Source organism: Carassius gibelio, chromosome A2, assembly GCF_023724105.1.
Source record: "Carassius gibelio isolate Cgi1373 ecotype wild population from Czech Republic chromosome A2, carGib1.2-hapl.c, whole genome shotgun sequence".
Lineage (NCBI taxonomy): Eukaryota > Metazoa > Chordata > Actinopteri > Cypriniformes > Cyprinidae > Carassius > Carassius gibelio.
In genome coordinates, this window is record NC_068372.1 from 13,197,895 (window position 1) to 13,214,648 (window position 16,754).

At 37.0% G+C, this 16,754-nt stretch overlaps 1 protein-coding gene across 2 annotated transcripts; it reads right to left on the bottom strand.

Annotated features, from left to right (window-relative positions):
• Positions 1-5,490: 5,490 nt before the first annotated feature.
• On the bottom strand, positions 5,491-14,160 carry LOC128026945 (UBX domain-containing protein 7-like). 2 transcript variants are annotated; one of them, XM_052614247.1, is made up of 12 exons: positions 14,003-14,088; positions 12,733-12,780; positions 12,264-12,420; positions 12,094-12,161; positions 11,778-11,843; positions 11,583-11,695; positions 11,034-11,180; positions 10,834-10,924; positions 9,095-9,222; positions 8,563-9,019; positions 7,308-7,387; positions 5,491-6,237 (listed from the first exon to the last, which is right to left on the bottom strand). In XM_052614247.1, the coding sequence occupies exons 3-12, from the start codon at positions 12,392-12,394 to the stop codon at positions 6,076-6,078; spliced, it is 1,443 nt and encodes a 480-aa protein (XP_052470207.1). In that variant the 5' UTR covers positions 12,395-12,420; positions 12,733-12,780; positions 14,003-14,088; the 3' UTR covers positions 5,491-6,075. The 2 variants fall into 2 exon arrangements, with proteins under 2 accessions (XP_052470207.1, XP_052470199.1); XM_052614239.1 differs by lacking the exon at positions 12,733-12,780 and having other exon boundaries at positions 14,003-14,160.
• Between the last annotated feature and the right edge of the window lie 2,594 nt (positions 14,161-16,754).

The following is a 16,754-nucleotide window of genomic DNA, read 5'->3' on the forward strand; positions in this document are numbered from 1 at the left end:
AAATAAATGCACAGACACTATTTAAACTTAACAGAGATGACATAACTGAATTCAATGATGAACTGCCTTTAACTATCATTTTGCATTATTGACACACTGTGTTCCAAATGAATGTTGTTCAGTGCTTTGACGCAATGTATTTTGTTTAAAGCACTATATAAATAAAGGTGATTGATTGAATTCCTTTCACATCAGATGAAAAACAGATGACGGATTCAAAATTCCCCAGCTCAATATGACAAATCTGAGTTCAGAACATCAAAGTGCATTCCTTTTTTTTTTAAGAGATGTCATAAGATGACAAAAAAGTGTGTTGAACAAAGTGAAAAAGCCCAAAGCTACTTAAAAAAAAAATAATAATAAAAGTACAATATTTGCAAAATGTCATGTTGCGGAGCCCCTGAACACGCAAAGAACACCAATGTTCATGAACAGTTTTAGAGAACATCAAAAGTTAAATCTTCATTCTGTTCAAAAGTTTTCAACACCCAGCTCTTAATGCTTTGTGTGGCCCTCTGGAGCATCAGTGAATATTTGAACCTATTTAATATTGAGTCCCCCAAATGTCCTCGGTGTGAAAAGATCCACCCAAAATCATACAATCACTGCTAGAAAGGGTTTAAATATGCAAAGGATGCTGGAAAACTGAAGAATCTGTTGGACCTGGAGGATTTTTCTGAAGAACGCTGCTAAGTTTAACTGTTCAGAACAAACAAGGGTCTCATGAACAACCATCACAAAACAAAAAACAGTCGTGGATCATCCGTGTAACCACACACAGCGCTAAGAACCAAGGGTCCACAAACTTTTGAATGTTGTTATTTTAATAATTTCAGCTAATTTTTCTTGTGGACTAAAAGTAAACATATTTTATGTCAAATATCTTACTCAGGACAGTACTAAATAAAAAATAACATGCATTTTATATTATCCCTCCGTCTTATTTTGTTAAAATTATTCACATTTTCACAGATTCTGCAAGGGGTTCCAAAACTTTTGCCAGCCATTATACTTGTCTTGAGGACAAGATGCTCTTCCAAAATGAGAACATCATCAATGGTTTCTTTCGGAAGCACTTCCCATCGCTCCTCCTCAGTCACAATCAGGATGCCCACGTCAATTCCCTTCACTAATTCTTCAGTTTCATCAGATGGCTGAAACAATCTGCAACAACAACAACAAAAATAATACATTCAGTACATACAATTATAACAATTGAACAAAACAAAAATGACTCAAAACTACTTTATTTAACATGGATTTTGGATTAAAGACTATTCTGAAAGTGTACTTCTTTGGGTGCTTCTCTGTAGTAGCTATGTTTTGGGACAGAGGGCCAAGATTAGTGTCAGTATATGACTGATTTTTTTTAATTAATTTGGTCAGACAATATTTACAGATTTCAAAAGCAAATAATGATATCTCCACATTATTAGTATGCTATTTTTTAAACTTCATTTATCAGCTTCTGACTCTCATGTGACATAAATGCAGTTGCAAGTTCACAATCACATTGTCCCTTTTTAACCCCACACACCAATTTTTAACCTGACTCATAATGAATATGAGATTTTAAAAATACTAAAGTTGTGCAAGGTCTATATACCACTAAAACTTTACTTATCAAAATTCCTTGATGATCTCTCATTCAACTAACCACCATCAAGATTTAGATAAAGAAATTGCTCAATGTGCACCATAAAAAGTGTTTAAACCATATCTGACAAGGAACATGAAAAACGTTGATAGCATGATTAAACATCTCTATTATCTCTCTTGCCTTGTATTGTTGATGCTCTTGAACTTGTTACCATGCGGGAAAGTTATGTCAGTGCCCTAATGCATTACCCTGAGAATCATGTTGGGAAAAAAATCTATTATTAAGTTATTAGCAGAACTTTAACATGGAAATTGTGCAATAACAATTGATAGTAATATTAAACTGCACATATTTAATCGTAATTGATTGGCTGTTGTTTATCATGTATTATTTCTGTTGTTGGAGGTAGTAGTCTAACAGTGAAGCATCTGAAACAGCAGTGTTAGATTGTGGGTTCATTTCAAAGTATGCTATTGATTGGTAGGGAATGGAGTTCACTGCGGTTAGTGGTTCAACACAACGTGTGATTTCACCCTTTTACATTCAATAATGACACAGAAAGCTAATCACAACCTTAATCAAAGTAAAAGCAAGAACAATAAAACACACATGGAAAACACTGTTATAAATATTGTTTAAAAGAAAAATGTATGTATAAAAATAAATTTGAAAAGGGACATCATACTACATTTTCAGCTTTTTTTGCATTTAAGTCTCTGGCATGTCTGCCAGCTCAGGAAAGCAGAAAAGAAAACACACACAAGTTTATTAAGGGGTCTGAGTCTGAAACTGTGTCATCCAGTGAGCTTAATTTACAGCCGGTTTCTTAGTTGATATTTGAATAAGATCAACTCTGAGTCATATTTAGAGTCCAAGGCAACAATTCACATCTCTTGTGTCGAAACACCCCATGGAAAAGTGTGGTGGGGTGAGCAGAAGCTCATTATCATTTAAAGAGACATGCACTGAAGAGGGTCGCTGTAAACTGAACTGTTTTTGACAAGTAAAAAATGGTGTTGTTTTACATTCAGAATTTTAACCAAAGTTTGTTGGCTACAGTCATTTCATGAAGACCCTAAATAATTATACTTACTTGTGGAAAATGGGCATTTGATGTCCCTTTTAAAGCAAATACGAAATTAGATTAATCAGAACTTAATAGAAACCTGCCTCTCTCATGCAGACACAATACAGAGAGCAAAGAGAAGGAGCACGACAGACATGAAAACATTAAGATGAACACGGCAGTCAGAACATTAAAAGGGAAGATTAAAAGTTTAAATACTGAAAACAGAAACTCAGGATCAATGTAACATCACATGAAACAAGGATAAATATGAAGTATAAATACACAAAAATAAGCCTAATCATTATTTATTAGCAAGACATCTGCATGGCTAAATCAACTGCCTGACAGTGACCTCTGGTGAAAAACTTGTGACATGGATTTTGTCAAAAATGAAAAATCTGTTGTTTATATATATATATATATATATATATATATATATATATATATATATATATATATATATATATAGTCTCACCCTCATGTGAGACTAAAAAAAAAATCTAATTTTTATTGCCTTCTTAAAACTCTCTAAATTTAAAATAGACATATCAAACAAAGTTCACTCTATTAGTTTTTCAGTCCATACCTATTGACAAAAGACAAGTGATGGTTAACTCTTTGTAGGAGCAATTGACTCGCTGGCTCGTGCAGACATTCGTCATTCATCAAACGAATCATTGATTCACTCGACGCCACCTGATTCAATCATTTAACCGCCATGAAGAGTCACTATCAGTGAACGGGTCATTAGTAAATGATTCAAAACGGATTGATGAATGCAAATGTCATCACTACACGTGAAGTGAGATGAACTGTGTTATCATGAATTTATTCACAAGGCTCTCTTAAAAAGATCTCTTAACTGACAAAACAAACAAAACGACTTGTATTCTTCTATCTTACAGTTCCGTAATTAAAGACTAGAAATGGAACTACAGCAGAATTCCATTTCAACAATACAGATAACGTTCAAACCTTTTTTCGATGTCTATAGCATGCATTATTTGATCTATAATCTTAACTGTGATAACAGTTTTAAGATAGATTTTTGCCGTCCAAGAACTGCTTTACATCAGACAGATTCTTTACTTAATACTTGCAACCTCAAAGTTGCTGAATGTCATGATGGGAGTCACAATATCATGCGATAATATTATGTTCATTTATTGAGATCCCTGGCTGCAATGGTCATGACAGAATCCTACACCATCCTCAAGAGGGACTGGATCTCAAACCCAAGCTGTTTCTCGTGTTTCTGGAGTAGGTCTCTCACTGATCTTCAGAGGGAACATATCTTGTCCTTGAAACATCTTGTAATCTGGAACTGTTTGATGTTTCCTTTGTTTCCTGTAAATCATATTTAATATTTAGCAGTTTTCCTGCTCCTGGCGAAGTCTAACTCCTTGACTTTGCCAATCAAACTTCAACCATGAGAGCAACTTGCAGCTGATGAAATCTATTACAACCAAACATAACTACACTGATATTCACTAGAGAAATTTCAGTGAAAAAATATGTTTAAATATCTAAATATTCTTTAGTTTTTTGCAGGCCTGGATATCAAAAGTTTAATATTCTCTGGGCAATTTCCCTCATTTACTGTAATGATACAAGAGCAGAAAAGAGCAGAGGGACATCAAGGCAAATAGCAAAAAAAGTAAGATTGTAAAAGATTTAAAATTAATTTATTCAAAATGGCTGTTTTCTGTTTGAATATGTAAATATGTGAAAGCTGAATTTTTAGCAGCCATTACTTCAGTCTTTAGTGTCATGATCCTTCAGAAATCATTCTCACGTGCTGATTTGCTGCTTAAGAAACATTTCTATCTTTTAATGTTGAAATCAGATGCACTGCTTAATATTTTAGTGAAAACCGTGGAACATTTTTTCATGATACTTTGATGAACAGAAAATTCAAAAGAACCGCATTTATTTGAAATATAAATCTTTTGTAAAATTATAAATAGCTTTACTGTCACTTTTGATTAATTTAATGCACCCTTGTCAGGAAAAACCCCAAACTTTATATATATCTCTGCAGTGGTGTTTATGCAAACACCATCAAATGTCAAAAAAAAAAAAATCTGACATTTATTTGTAGATACCTCATTCAACTGTTCCAAACACATCAATGCATCCACTTGGAACGGTCAACATATCAGACGCTGCTCATCACTAGAATTTGAATTTTTGGATGAAAATACCACAACTTGTGCAGCATATTGTTGTTACCATAGATATCTACAGTAGGGTTCTCTGAAGTTCAGTAATATATACAAGAGCTTTAACAAATACTCTTTTTTTTATTTATCATATGCAGCATTATTTAACACTACTGATAAACTAAATATCCTGTGAAAATCAGATCCTAAACAAATAGATACTGCAGAAATAGTTATTCTTACATGTGAATAACTAGGTTTTACCATTACAATATGGTGGATTTAATTATTAGCAGCCACAGAAACAGCTGCTAATGTGGTATCTACATATAGATATCTATGAGAAAAATATTACAGCTACTTTGAGTATTTGTCTGGCCCCCATTGACCACGTTCTGGTCCTCATATTGTTCATAATATTGGAGCACTACTAAGCTAAATTAAGATTCTGTGTCGCTTTAAGTCACTTAAGATTCTGTATGCAAAAATAAAAGGTGGCCCTAAATGTATAAAAAGACAACCAGACCCTTCTACTGTGGGATAAGAGATGTTCCTATCTGGAGGATTCTGCTCAAAACTGCATATTCTTGATAAAAATCATGTCACCAAACAGGAGAAATCGAATAGGTTACTGAAGAAACACTCAAGTAGACCAGCTGTCCCTTTTGTTTCAATGATTATATTTGCGAATCAGTTTTTGTGGAAATGATGCAGTATATAAAAAAGGAGATAGAAACTTACTATAGCTAAATGTCACTCTACCTCATCCGTCCTTGCACATCGCAGCGGAGATATGTGAGGGTTTACCTCTAAATTATAAACATTATCCCAAATTCATCCCCGAGCCCATGTTCAATAGGATCCCAACCTGCTGAGATGATTTTAACAGGAGCTATAGTCACTTTGGAACTGATGTTCAATCCTTAGAAACTTTGCATATACATGATACACAATGTTTTCCCTATATCAAGGCCATCTTTAAAACCCTTTTAATTTCCATTCAATATGAGCGTGACTCATGGACATGTACTGTCTTGAAGAATTAGGCCCAGATAGGATGGGATGTGCCGAGTTGATTGTAAATAAATACATTGACAAACGCAGCTCAGCGGACGGTCCCTATGAACTATCCGAGTATCCGGGACTTATTGTAAAAAATAAAAAAAAAGTGGTATCAGGGCAGTCTTTTCTAGGGCACAAATGAGAGGACAGGAGTGGGTGTGATTTATCTACAAGGGGAGGGGCTAATTCCTCTCCTGCACAAACACAGTCTCCTGCGGACACAGTCCTGCATCCTGCAGTGTGATGTCATAGTCCAAGTGAGCGAGTCTTCGGCGGGGGAAGTTGGTGACAAGTTCGAAGCGTTCGTTGGGGAATCCCTTAGTCTGAACGTGTCTCACCAGTGCCTACAAAATAAGAATAAATGAAGAAAATGAAGGGCACAGCTATATTTTTATTTGTTTAAATTAGACCATAACTAACTTCAACTGAAAAACATCCAGAATTGATTAAGAAAATGAAAATCATGATATGGCGTAATTTGCTTGGGTTTGGGTGGCTTGAAAGTGTATTTGGCAACAAAACATGAACTAACTATCTTCCCATTCTTATGTTATGAGAAGCACTTATCAACAAAAGAGAAGCTTTGATGGCTCCCTGTGCATCCCTGTGCACCCCCAACCCCCCCCCCCCCCAAAAAAAAACAGATGGATGGTTTAATGTTTGAAAATGAGGAAATTAAGATAAATATTTGAATTGTAATTTTACAGCTGTAAAACACAAAGTTATTATTTATCTTAAATTCTTTTAATTTAATAAAACATTGATGAATAATTACAACATTTTAGCTAAGTTGTGCAGCCCTACAGTTAAACACAGCAAACCTGGATTTTTAAAATGAATTTTAAATTCTAAATAACAACTTTTATCAGAAAGAAAAGAAAAACTAAATTCCCAATATTATACAGCCTTAAAGAAGAGTATTGTTATTGTGACCACTTCGTAATACCATGAATAATTCTAGATAACTTGTCCGAACTGTTTTGATTTTTAGAAATGTGCATTCTAGGTTCTTATCTAATTTTCCATCAAACTGTTAAAATGTACCGGCTTTTTGACAGCTGGTGGCACTCGAGGAAAAGCAGAAATAGCCTGATACACAAAAGCAATGCTGCACAACTTTGACATCCACTTGTCATGGAGAAGAAATCAAGTTTTGACAAATAGTATTTACATTTTATATTTTTATATTTACTTTGTAATTTATTTTAGAATGGGTCTGTATTATTCTTTTTTGCTCTTTTTGTTATTTGAAAAAAAAGTTACTAAACTTGTCATTAAAAGGACCAAACAGAAGTTTATCTTGTCATCCTTTATTGTAGTAAAAGTTTAAGCAATTATCAGTAAGGAAAAAGTTGGTAATGGCAAAAAAAAGTGTGACTCCTATAGACAACAAATCATAAAACGCCATACCCACCATGAGTTTAGCTTTAGCAGACAGTGCTATCTGTTCTCTCTGGCCATCTGGGTATCGTAGCATTAAGCGGGCCTTTGGACCTGTGGACAGAGTCATTTAGCACATTTCTCACTGAATATTATTAGCATGTATATGTTCAAATCATTTAAAGGGACAGTCACCACCAACAACAACAACAAAAAAGCATTATTTACCTCGTTACATTTCATTCCAAACCTGTTTACCTCGTACATTTAATTCAAAACCTGTATATTGTTATCTTTTCTGCAGAACACAAAAGGTCAATGTTTGAAGATCAACTCATTTCCATATGACAGTTCCAAAAATGGCAAAGAAAAAAAAAACAGACCACATGCAGGTCTTCTTTAGCCATCTGATAGATATCTGTGAGGAACAGGCTGATATTTAAGTCCTTATTTACTGATAATCTTCCATTCCATCTGTTAGCACACAAACTCCTTATGACTGGATCACTGAATCAATGCGTTGAATTTGCTAAGATTCTTATCTTGCTCATGAAGAACGATTCATTCACAAATGGGGTTGCTTTGGTTCGGACTCCATCTGGACACAATGATTCTCAAATTAACATCTATTTGGAGGGGAAGATTATCAGAGAATACTTCAATTTCAGTCTGGTTCTCACACAAAGATGTTGTTTCACTTCACTTGAGTTAGAATATATCCACAAGTCATACGGACTACCTTTAAGGGCAAGTCGTGGCCTAATGGTTAGAGAGTTGGACTCACAATCGAAGGGTTGTGAGTTCGAGTCTCGGGCCGGCAGGAATTGTAGTTGGGGGGAGTGCATGAACAGTTCTCTCTCCACCCTCAATGCCACGTCTTAGGTGCCCTTGAGCAAGGCATCGAACCCCCAACTGCTCCCCGGGCGCCGCAGCATAAATGGCTGCCCACTGCTCCGGGTGTGTGCTCACAGTGTGTGTGTTTGTGTGTGTTCACTGCTCTGTGTGTGTGCACTTCGGATGGGTTAAATGCAGAGCACGAATTCTGAGTATGTGTCACCATACTTGGCTGTATGTCACACCACTTTCACTTTAGGGTGCTTTTATAGTGCTTTTTTGGACTTTGACAGACAAGGTCACTATGAACTATGTGAGGATTTTTCCTCTTTATCTGCAGTAAAAAAAAAATAAAAAAAAACGTCAATCAGGTTTGAAATGAAATGAGGGTGAGCAATCTTGATGTGGTGAACTATCCCTTTAGATAACTGACATGCGTATGAAACGGCGTGTACCGTTGTCGTCTGGATCTGCTGTGCTGGTGCCGGCTGGTTCTGAGGGCTGGTGTGACGTGGATCTGTGGTTTTCTCCCAGCATCTGTTGGGACTCATCTTGTCCTGTCTGACTGTGACTGAGCCCAACCGGCTCTAGGTGGTTCTTCTTACTCTCCTCTTTCCTGTGGCACAGCTCTTTGTGTGGGGACTTCCTGTGATGGGCTGGGCTGTCCGGCCTGGTAGGAGGAGCTACCTCTGCAGAGACGTGTCCATCTAAAGAATCCTCCCCTCCACCAGCCTCGTTGTCTGAGCCATCCACTGAGATCAGGCCTTCGCTGTCAGAGAAAGGCTCGGCTTCTGAATCATCATCTGAGCGTGAGTCTGCCTTGTCCTGCGTGGACTCGTAGTGTGTTTCTTGAAGAGAGGCCCGGATAGCGGCCTCTAACTGACTGTCCTCACTGGCATCTATCAAACTCTCCTGTATAGATGGATAAAAAGAGTGAAGCAAACACATATTAAATGTTTCTTCAGGACCATAAAGTGTAACACTTACAGAACGAGCCCGCTTGGCCGGCGGTTGACTGGACTGCCCTTCCAGCTGCCCATGCTCTGATAGGAAGCCTGTGACCTGATCCAGGAATGAGGTCACATCTAACTGGTTCCACTCAACCATCTTTTGTCCTGTATATGTCAGAGAAAACAAAAAGTTTGTTCGTTTTTAACAATTTCTTTAATTTACTAGCTTAATTTTCAGTTAAACCATATTGAACTTGATACTCAACTTTAATAGTGAGTAAATATGCAAACATTACAAAGTTTAATGTTATCATATTACATTTTTATTGACTACTTATGTCTTACTACTTCATTAATTAAAAAAGAAATTCTATATTATGGATTAATATACATGGAACTATAGTAGGGATGTAACGATTCACTCAACTCACGATTCAATTTGATTCATGATTAGTTAAATATTTTTACAAAATGAAATTACGACAAATTATGAACGAAATGTGTGCTTTTCTTATTGCTTGGACAAAATGCTGCATGTTTATTTGTGAAACTGAAATATAACACTATAATAATATGCTAATATGGCACTTGCATATTATTGCTCTTTTGTTGGTTTATTGTCTGTTGTCCTCATTTGTAAGTCGCTTTGGATAAAATCGTCTGCTAAATAACAAAACTGAAATATAATGTAAATGTAAATAAGAAAACTAAATAGAAATTTTAAAACAAGCCCGAAATCAAATAATTAACACAAATAAAATAAATCTCTTCATATAAGTAAAATAAGCCTTTTTCTGTGCTCTTTCCATTTAAAATTAGAGACAGGCAACCAATGCATTTTAATGATGATCCAAACAAAGATGCTGCATATATGCTACTTAAGCTGTTTTTAATCTAAATTAGATTGAATAATTTTGAAATCTGAAGCAAAAACTGAATGATTTGATTAAAAAAAATATCTGAATGAAACAGAAACAGTTGAACGAGATGCAGATTCACTCTCTGCCAGCAGGTGGCACTTAAAGCATTTCCTTGGTTTCTGCTGTAAACAAGCAGCACTACACTTATGAACTTTAAATTATGCATTATACAGAGGCAAGACCTCAGTATACCTTCAGTATTACGGACAGTAAGTTCCCCTCAGACATACATCTATATAAACTCCTAACATTAGCCTAATTAAATCGCGATTTGTTTAGCATCTCAACCGAACTGAATCGTTACATATTTGAATCGATTTTTAACCGGCTCGCAATTAATCATTACATCCCTAAAATACAGCAAAACTAATGTAATAAAAAAAAAAAGAATTTTAATATGTTGTTGTACAAAATTTATAAGAACATGAATGCCAAGCACCAGAATTAACTCCTTTGAAATCAATTAAATTAATAACAAAAAAAAACTAGCTCAAAATGCGTGTGCCCATACACTCTAAATTTATGTTAATATCATATAATGTTTTTTTACTATACAGTTTTCCATTTCTGTTTTTAAGAAGATTACATTTAATTACATGGATGAATTTAATGTGAGTGCCCTGTAAAAATAAATAAATAAAATAAAATAAAAAATAATAATTGCATTGACATAAAATCTTGTTATGAATGTATTCTTTTATGCAGCATTTTGCCCCAAAATATGAATTTTATTTAATCAGAAATATGCTCATTATACTGTAGAAAAGGCACATTAGTAATTATGCATGACTTGGCATGGGCATCTGAAATGATTCCAGAAAACGTAATAAATGAGTCACTGCCTTGTTTCTCTCACCTGTACGAGGGTCCAAGATAGAAATATAGGGGAACTTGTTAAGCTTGTAAAACTGAATGTACCTCTGCCCTTCCTCGCTGTCATGGTACACCTACGAGCAAACACAGCTTACCTAAACCACTCAAACGCTCACATTCACAATTCAAATAAAGTCATGGAAGACAAAGACACAGAAGACTTTAAAGTCTGTGTAAATGTACCTGCCAGAATATGAAGTGCTCTCTGATGATGTTTCTCACAGCATCATTGCTCCACACGTCTCGGTTTAGACACTGACAGGCAAAATCCTGGACATTCTGAATGTTGATCATCAGCCATTTGTTCTCAAGCTGCCCGGAGTCTTTCGCCTGGGTGACAAAATTCACATTGTGAGAAAGTTTTCGATCACATGATGGGAAACGATGGCTTGACTTAAAGGAATATTCCAAATGTAAAACTAATTAAAAGCATAAACAAGCTTGTATTTTTGATCAAGTGCTTAAATTATTTTGTCTCTTATTATCAACCACAGATGATGTCAAAAGGTCTGAACCAAGAACATTCCTGATTTCTGTTCTTTCCTTATTTAAGGCTCACAACAGCCTGAATCTGCGTTCGGACACTCCCTGGTTTGCAGGGCTTGACTTGTTCTTGGCCAGGAACAAAACACATTATTATGCCGACAAAGTTTTACTTAATGACACGGAGGACTGAAGCACATTAATTACTGGTAATAGTAATGGGTCTACTAAAGCAGGCACAGAGCTTACCGTCTCAAAGCTGCCTTTGTGCATGAGTTCAATGGGGGGACGGAACAGATCGGCTAGAGTGCTCAGCTTCTTGTCCACTGCACTTCCGTTTCTCAACTCCTGCTCCTGTCGCACTACAGATTCACATCACAACAGCAGGGCTTCAGAGGAAGCACTAGACCATGTGTGCCATCAGAATGCCTCACACATACTTACTGGTTTCAGTCTGGAAATCCCGAAATCCATCAAAGATTGATCGTGCTGGTCTACGCCTCTTTGGTACTGTGCAAGAAAGATATTATTAGTTTATGTAAAGCTTAGCCCAGAGTGGTCCCATAATAATAACTATTCATATCGTTTTATGATGATGGTGTTGATTTTTTGTTATTAGGGATGTAACGGTGGACTTAATTCACAGTGCAATACGATTCAAGATACTAAATTATAAATGAAAAGGTGTTAGGGTGACAAAACAGGTTTAGGAACCCCTGGGTTAGACAAATGTAAGATGTATAAACAGGAACTGTAATACCTCCAAACAAGGGCTCTGGCTCCACCAGAATGTCTTGCTTCTGAGGAATGGGTGCTCGCACATCATCTCTGCCAGATAGAAGAAAAGAGATCATGCAAACACCAAAAAAACAACAGAGCTGCTTGAGAGACAGACCAACAGCCTTTGGTGTGTTATATGAAGTCACTCACTCTACAGGGGGGGGTCTGCTGCTGGACGTCCCGGCTGAACTGGCGCTTGTGCTGGGTTCCTCTGCGATGCCGCCTCCATCCAGAAACATGGTGACAGCCATCTCTAAGTTATTGTTACATGCTTCCAACATATGCTTCCCTACACTCTCTGTGGCCCCTGCAAACAAACATACACGTGCAAAACCGTTTACAGCATTTATTATGCGAGGTGAAACATACACACAACCTCAGATGCACTTCAAGAGGAGAATCTGTAACTAGAAACATATTACTGGTACTGCGGTTACAATTATCTTCAAATAACAGTGTCAGACACTAAAAAACAAGGGTTTACTTAGATTACATGGTGACATGATATGTTTTAAACACAAATAAATGCAATGCTGTTTCACCAAAAACTCCTCACAGCACTACAATATGGCATATTTGAACTGTAAATAACTTATTTGTATTCTCGCAGATATTTTACCTTAAGCTGTGTATTTATTCTTTCCCGTTTCAGTACTTTTTGATCCATCTAGTGAGAGAGTTAAAGTCCAAACAAATATTGAATTTGTTTTCTGCAATATATTACATCATGCATAATGATGCATACATGTATTTAGTAGTAGCTGGGGGGGTTTGGGCCTGAAAAAGACCTATGTTGTAATTCTCAAGATGTTAAGCCAAACAGAACTTACAATTTAACACAAATGTAAGGTATATTTGTGGTATTTTAAAATAATTGTGGTAAACCACTGTAAAGATTGTTAAGTATTAAGTAAGTACAATGTTCAGTACTTATACAAACACATTGTTAGTTCAAACCCTTATAGTTTTATAACTGTTTTAAACAAAATGGTCTTGAAAAAATCTGAAATATAACAGAGGCTTTAGGGTGAAGACGCACAGAGGCAGCGCGAGCTGCTGGAATGTCTCGCTCGTTTCAGTTCTTAAAAGCCCCGCCCCTCGGAGCGCGCATGCGCACAACCAGCGCATCTTTCACCTTTACCAAAAAGTAGCGAGCTGCGAAACATGGCTTGTATTTTCTGACCAGCAGAAGCTAAAATATCAAATGATGTACACCATCACGCGGTGTTCAAAAGCAGCCTTTGCGTACACTTCCAATAACACTTAAACTATACAGTCGGAGTCCGTAATGAACATTACAGTTGTGTGTGTATCTGTCACTTAGATGTGAGTTGTAAGAAGCATACAGAGAAACGGATAACTGATTGAGATTCAGCCTCCACAAACCGCCATGTTGTGGACTGTGGCTCATATCCACAGACACACTTGTCGAAGTTGTTAAACACACTCGCGGTGACTGAAAACATTCCAACACACACAATCAACCTGTAGCTTTTAAATGTGACAGTGGGAAGAATAATCGCAGAGTGAAAATCCTACAGCAGCACTAATCAGGTTTGAATTTAAAGGTGTTACACATGTAACTTAGCCATGGTGAAATTGCTCAAAGTTCAGGCTGAGAGAGTTTTAAATGACCATCAGTATACTTTAGAAATTAGTCTATATCAGTTCGCACTATTTCTGTTCGGATTTCTTTTCTTTTGCATGTAGATCCATATTTAAGCAAGTGCATAGAGCAGCTAGCCGAAGCTTTCGTTAGTCTCTTTCCATTGCATGACAGAGGGGGCAGTAATGATGATGCCCTCTTCCGTACACAACGCATTTCTAAAGACCCAGGGTTTTACTGGCCTGTGCAAAATTTCCCGCAAATGCAATTTGTCAATATTTACCAGTTATGGCTGTGAACTGTTGTATTAACCCATTAACCCCCGGGGCTGATGCGTCTCCGAGAGTCGCCATCTTGCCGCCACTGACAACAACACACGACTGCACGCATACACGGCATCGACCAATAGGATCTCTTTCTACGTCTGCCTCCGTGCGTCAGCACTCTGGATCTATGGGTAATGTAGTTCAATCGTAGTATAGTGGACGAGATGCCGATGTGTGCTGAATAAACTCTTTAGGTTAGTGCAATTACAATTACAATTGGTTACGTGCCTAACGTTAGTACGATTTTATTTTAGAAAATATATTTTGATTATTATTTGTGTGTGTGTGTGTGTGTGTGTGTGTGTGTGTGTGTGTGTGTGTGTGTGTGTGTGTGTGTGTGTGTGTGTGTGAAAATAAGAGTGCTTGTGATAATACTGTAGTGGTTCCCTAGCTGGGGGCGCAGCAAGGCTGAGGGTCCGATAGTGTTCAGTCAGCAGATTGTTTTGGAAAAGAAACCTCTACGGGGTATTTAAGACTACACTCCATTACTTTTCCATCTTATCATGCAAACCCTTGCTTGATAAGTAAATAATTGAACGCAAAATATTATGTCAAAGAACTAGCAGTACCCGCTTGAGCGCTCTGTTATCAGTTGTAGCAGTTGTGGTTGTATCAATAACAGACCACTAGATGTCGCAATTGATGAATCAGAGTTGTACTGCAAGGAGTTAATTAGAAATATAAATGAACGATGCATGGTTCTGCCCTAAACATGTAAGTTACACGTTTGTGAAAATACTGCCAGTGCCAGGTAAATGTAAAGCAGGTTGTATACTTAAAATTCACAAATACCAAAAACAACGGAGCTGCGCCACGCGACAAAAGCAAATAGAACCCAGTGATGTTCTCTTGCTGTGGACGCAGCTCACGTGACACGACAAATCCATTATAGTAAACTGATGCTGAACTCCGGCGCTCTGACACAAAGAACCATTTCAAATATTCATAAGACAATCGTGAAAAAATGGTTTCCTCAAATGTATTAAATAGCACAACTGTTTTCAGCATTTAAATAATCAGAAATTGTTACTGACCAGCTAATCAGCATATTACAATGATTTCTGAAGGATCATGTGACACTGAAGACTGGCCTAATGATGCTGAAAATTCAGCTTTCATCATAGTAGACTATATATTAAAACATTCAAATTGGTATTTAAAATTGACAATGTTACAGTGTTTACTGTATTTAAAAAATGGTGAATGAGACTTTCCGAGAGAGAGAGAGAGAGAGAGAGGCAGGATACCTCTTTGGGTGGATGAAAAGATTTTGTTACACATTAAATCTCATAAATTAAATTAATATGTATTTTTAACAGATCACAAATTGTTTCATGTTAAAGGGGGGGGGGGGGGGGGGGGTGTGAAATGCTATTTCATGCATACTGAGTTTTTTACACTGTTAAAGAGTTGGATTCCCATGCTAAACATGGACAAAGTTTCAAAAATTAAGTTGTACGTTTGAAGGAGTTCCGGTTTGTCACAAGTTTCGGAAAGTTTTTTTCGAGTATGGCTCTGTGTGACGTTAGATGGAGCGGAATTTCCTTATATGGGTCCTGAGGGCACGTCTCCCGGAAGAGCGCGCAATAGCAGAGCACTAATGCCTCGTTTCCACCGAAATTACCCGGAACATTTTTACCAGGAACTTTTTTTCCCAGGAACTTTTTCCCCCCCAGACCTGTTGCTTTCTGCGTTTCCACCGCGGTGTAAAGTACCGGGAAGATTAGGCAAATGACTGGTGACGTAGGTCCGCGCGCGTTTCTCAATACAAAGTACCGCTGATAAAAAAAAAAAAAAAAAGTATGCTGATTTTGGACGTGCATCATCGGTAGTTTGTTCAGACTTTGTGCATTCGACTGGGGAGTGTGATGTCTGCAACTATGCAAGTCTGGTAAATCTATAAACAGCAGCGTAACTATATATATATATATTATACTTGATAACTTCAGTCAGCTCGTCTTGGCTACTGCAATTTTCCCTACTGTATATTTACAATAAAACGAAATAGGATATCAAATACCACTGCCTCCTTTGGTTTTCATTTAAACATAATAACAGCTGCAGAAATGTACTTAGTTCAGAGATATGTGTATATGCAGCCATTACAATGCAATGAAATATTATATAAATTTGCCTTTTTTATTTTCATTTTAACATATAGATAAATTGAATACAGACCAAAGAAAACCTGTTAGATTTACCCCGCAGCTGAATTATATTTTATGTTTAACCACTGAAGAGACATCAGAGCCAGCGGCACACATCAGAAGGTCTATCCCAGGAGAGGCTGCTCTCTGCGGATACATGAGGACTGAGCTCCCGCTGATCGAGTGGAGCTCACCGTCGCAGAGATCGGCGAAACACATTTTTTAATTAGGCGCTGTCTATATAAATAAACATCAGATTTGAATTTTAAACAACTACATTCTCGCCTGAAATACTTTTTAAATTACATTTCATGACACAATAACAGTAATATTTTGAAAATGTTGATCCGAATAAATGGTGGTTGAACTCAACCAATGCTGCGTGAACTCAACCAATCAGAATGTTTAGCGCCAAAGTCCCGCCCCCGAAAGTTCCTGAACTTTAAAAAAGTACCACCTCGCCAGCAGGGACTTTCTGAGGGGCATTTTTTTACCCGGAACTTTATTTAGTTCCTGGTTCCTGCGGTGGAAACACACCAAGTACCAGGCCAAAGTCTCTAGT

Coding starts and splice junctions, on each gene's coding strand:
- LOC128026945 (XM_052614239.1), bottom strand. CDS start 14,072: ATGGCGACTCTCGGAGACGCATCAGCCCCGGGGGTTAATGGGTTAATA. Junction 12,421..14,002: donor ACAGTTCACAGCCATAACTG/GTAAATATTGAC, acceptor GTTTGTTTGCAG/GGGCCACAGAGAGTGTAGGG. Junction 10,925..11,033: donor AGCACTTCATATTCTGGCAG/GTACATTTACAC, acceptor GTTTGCTCGTAG/GTGTACCATGACAGCGAGGA.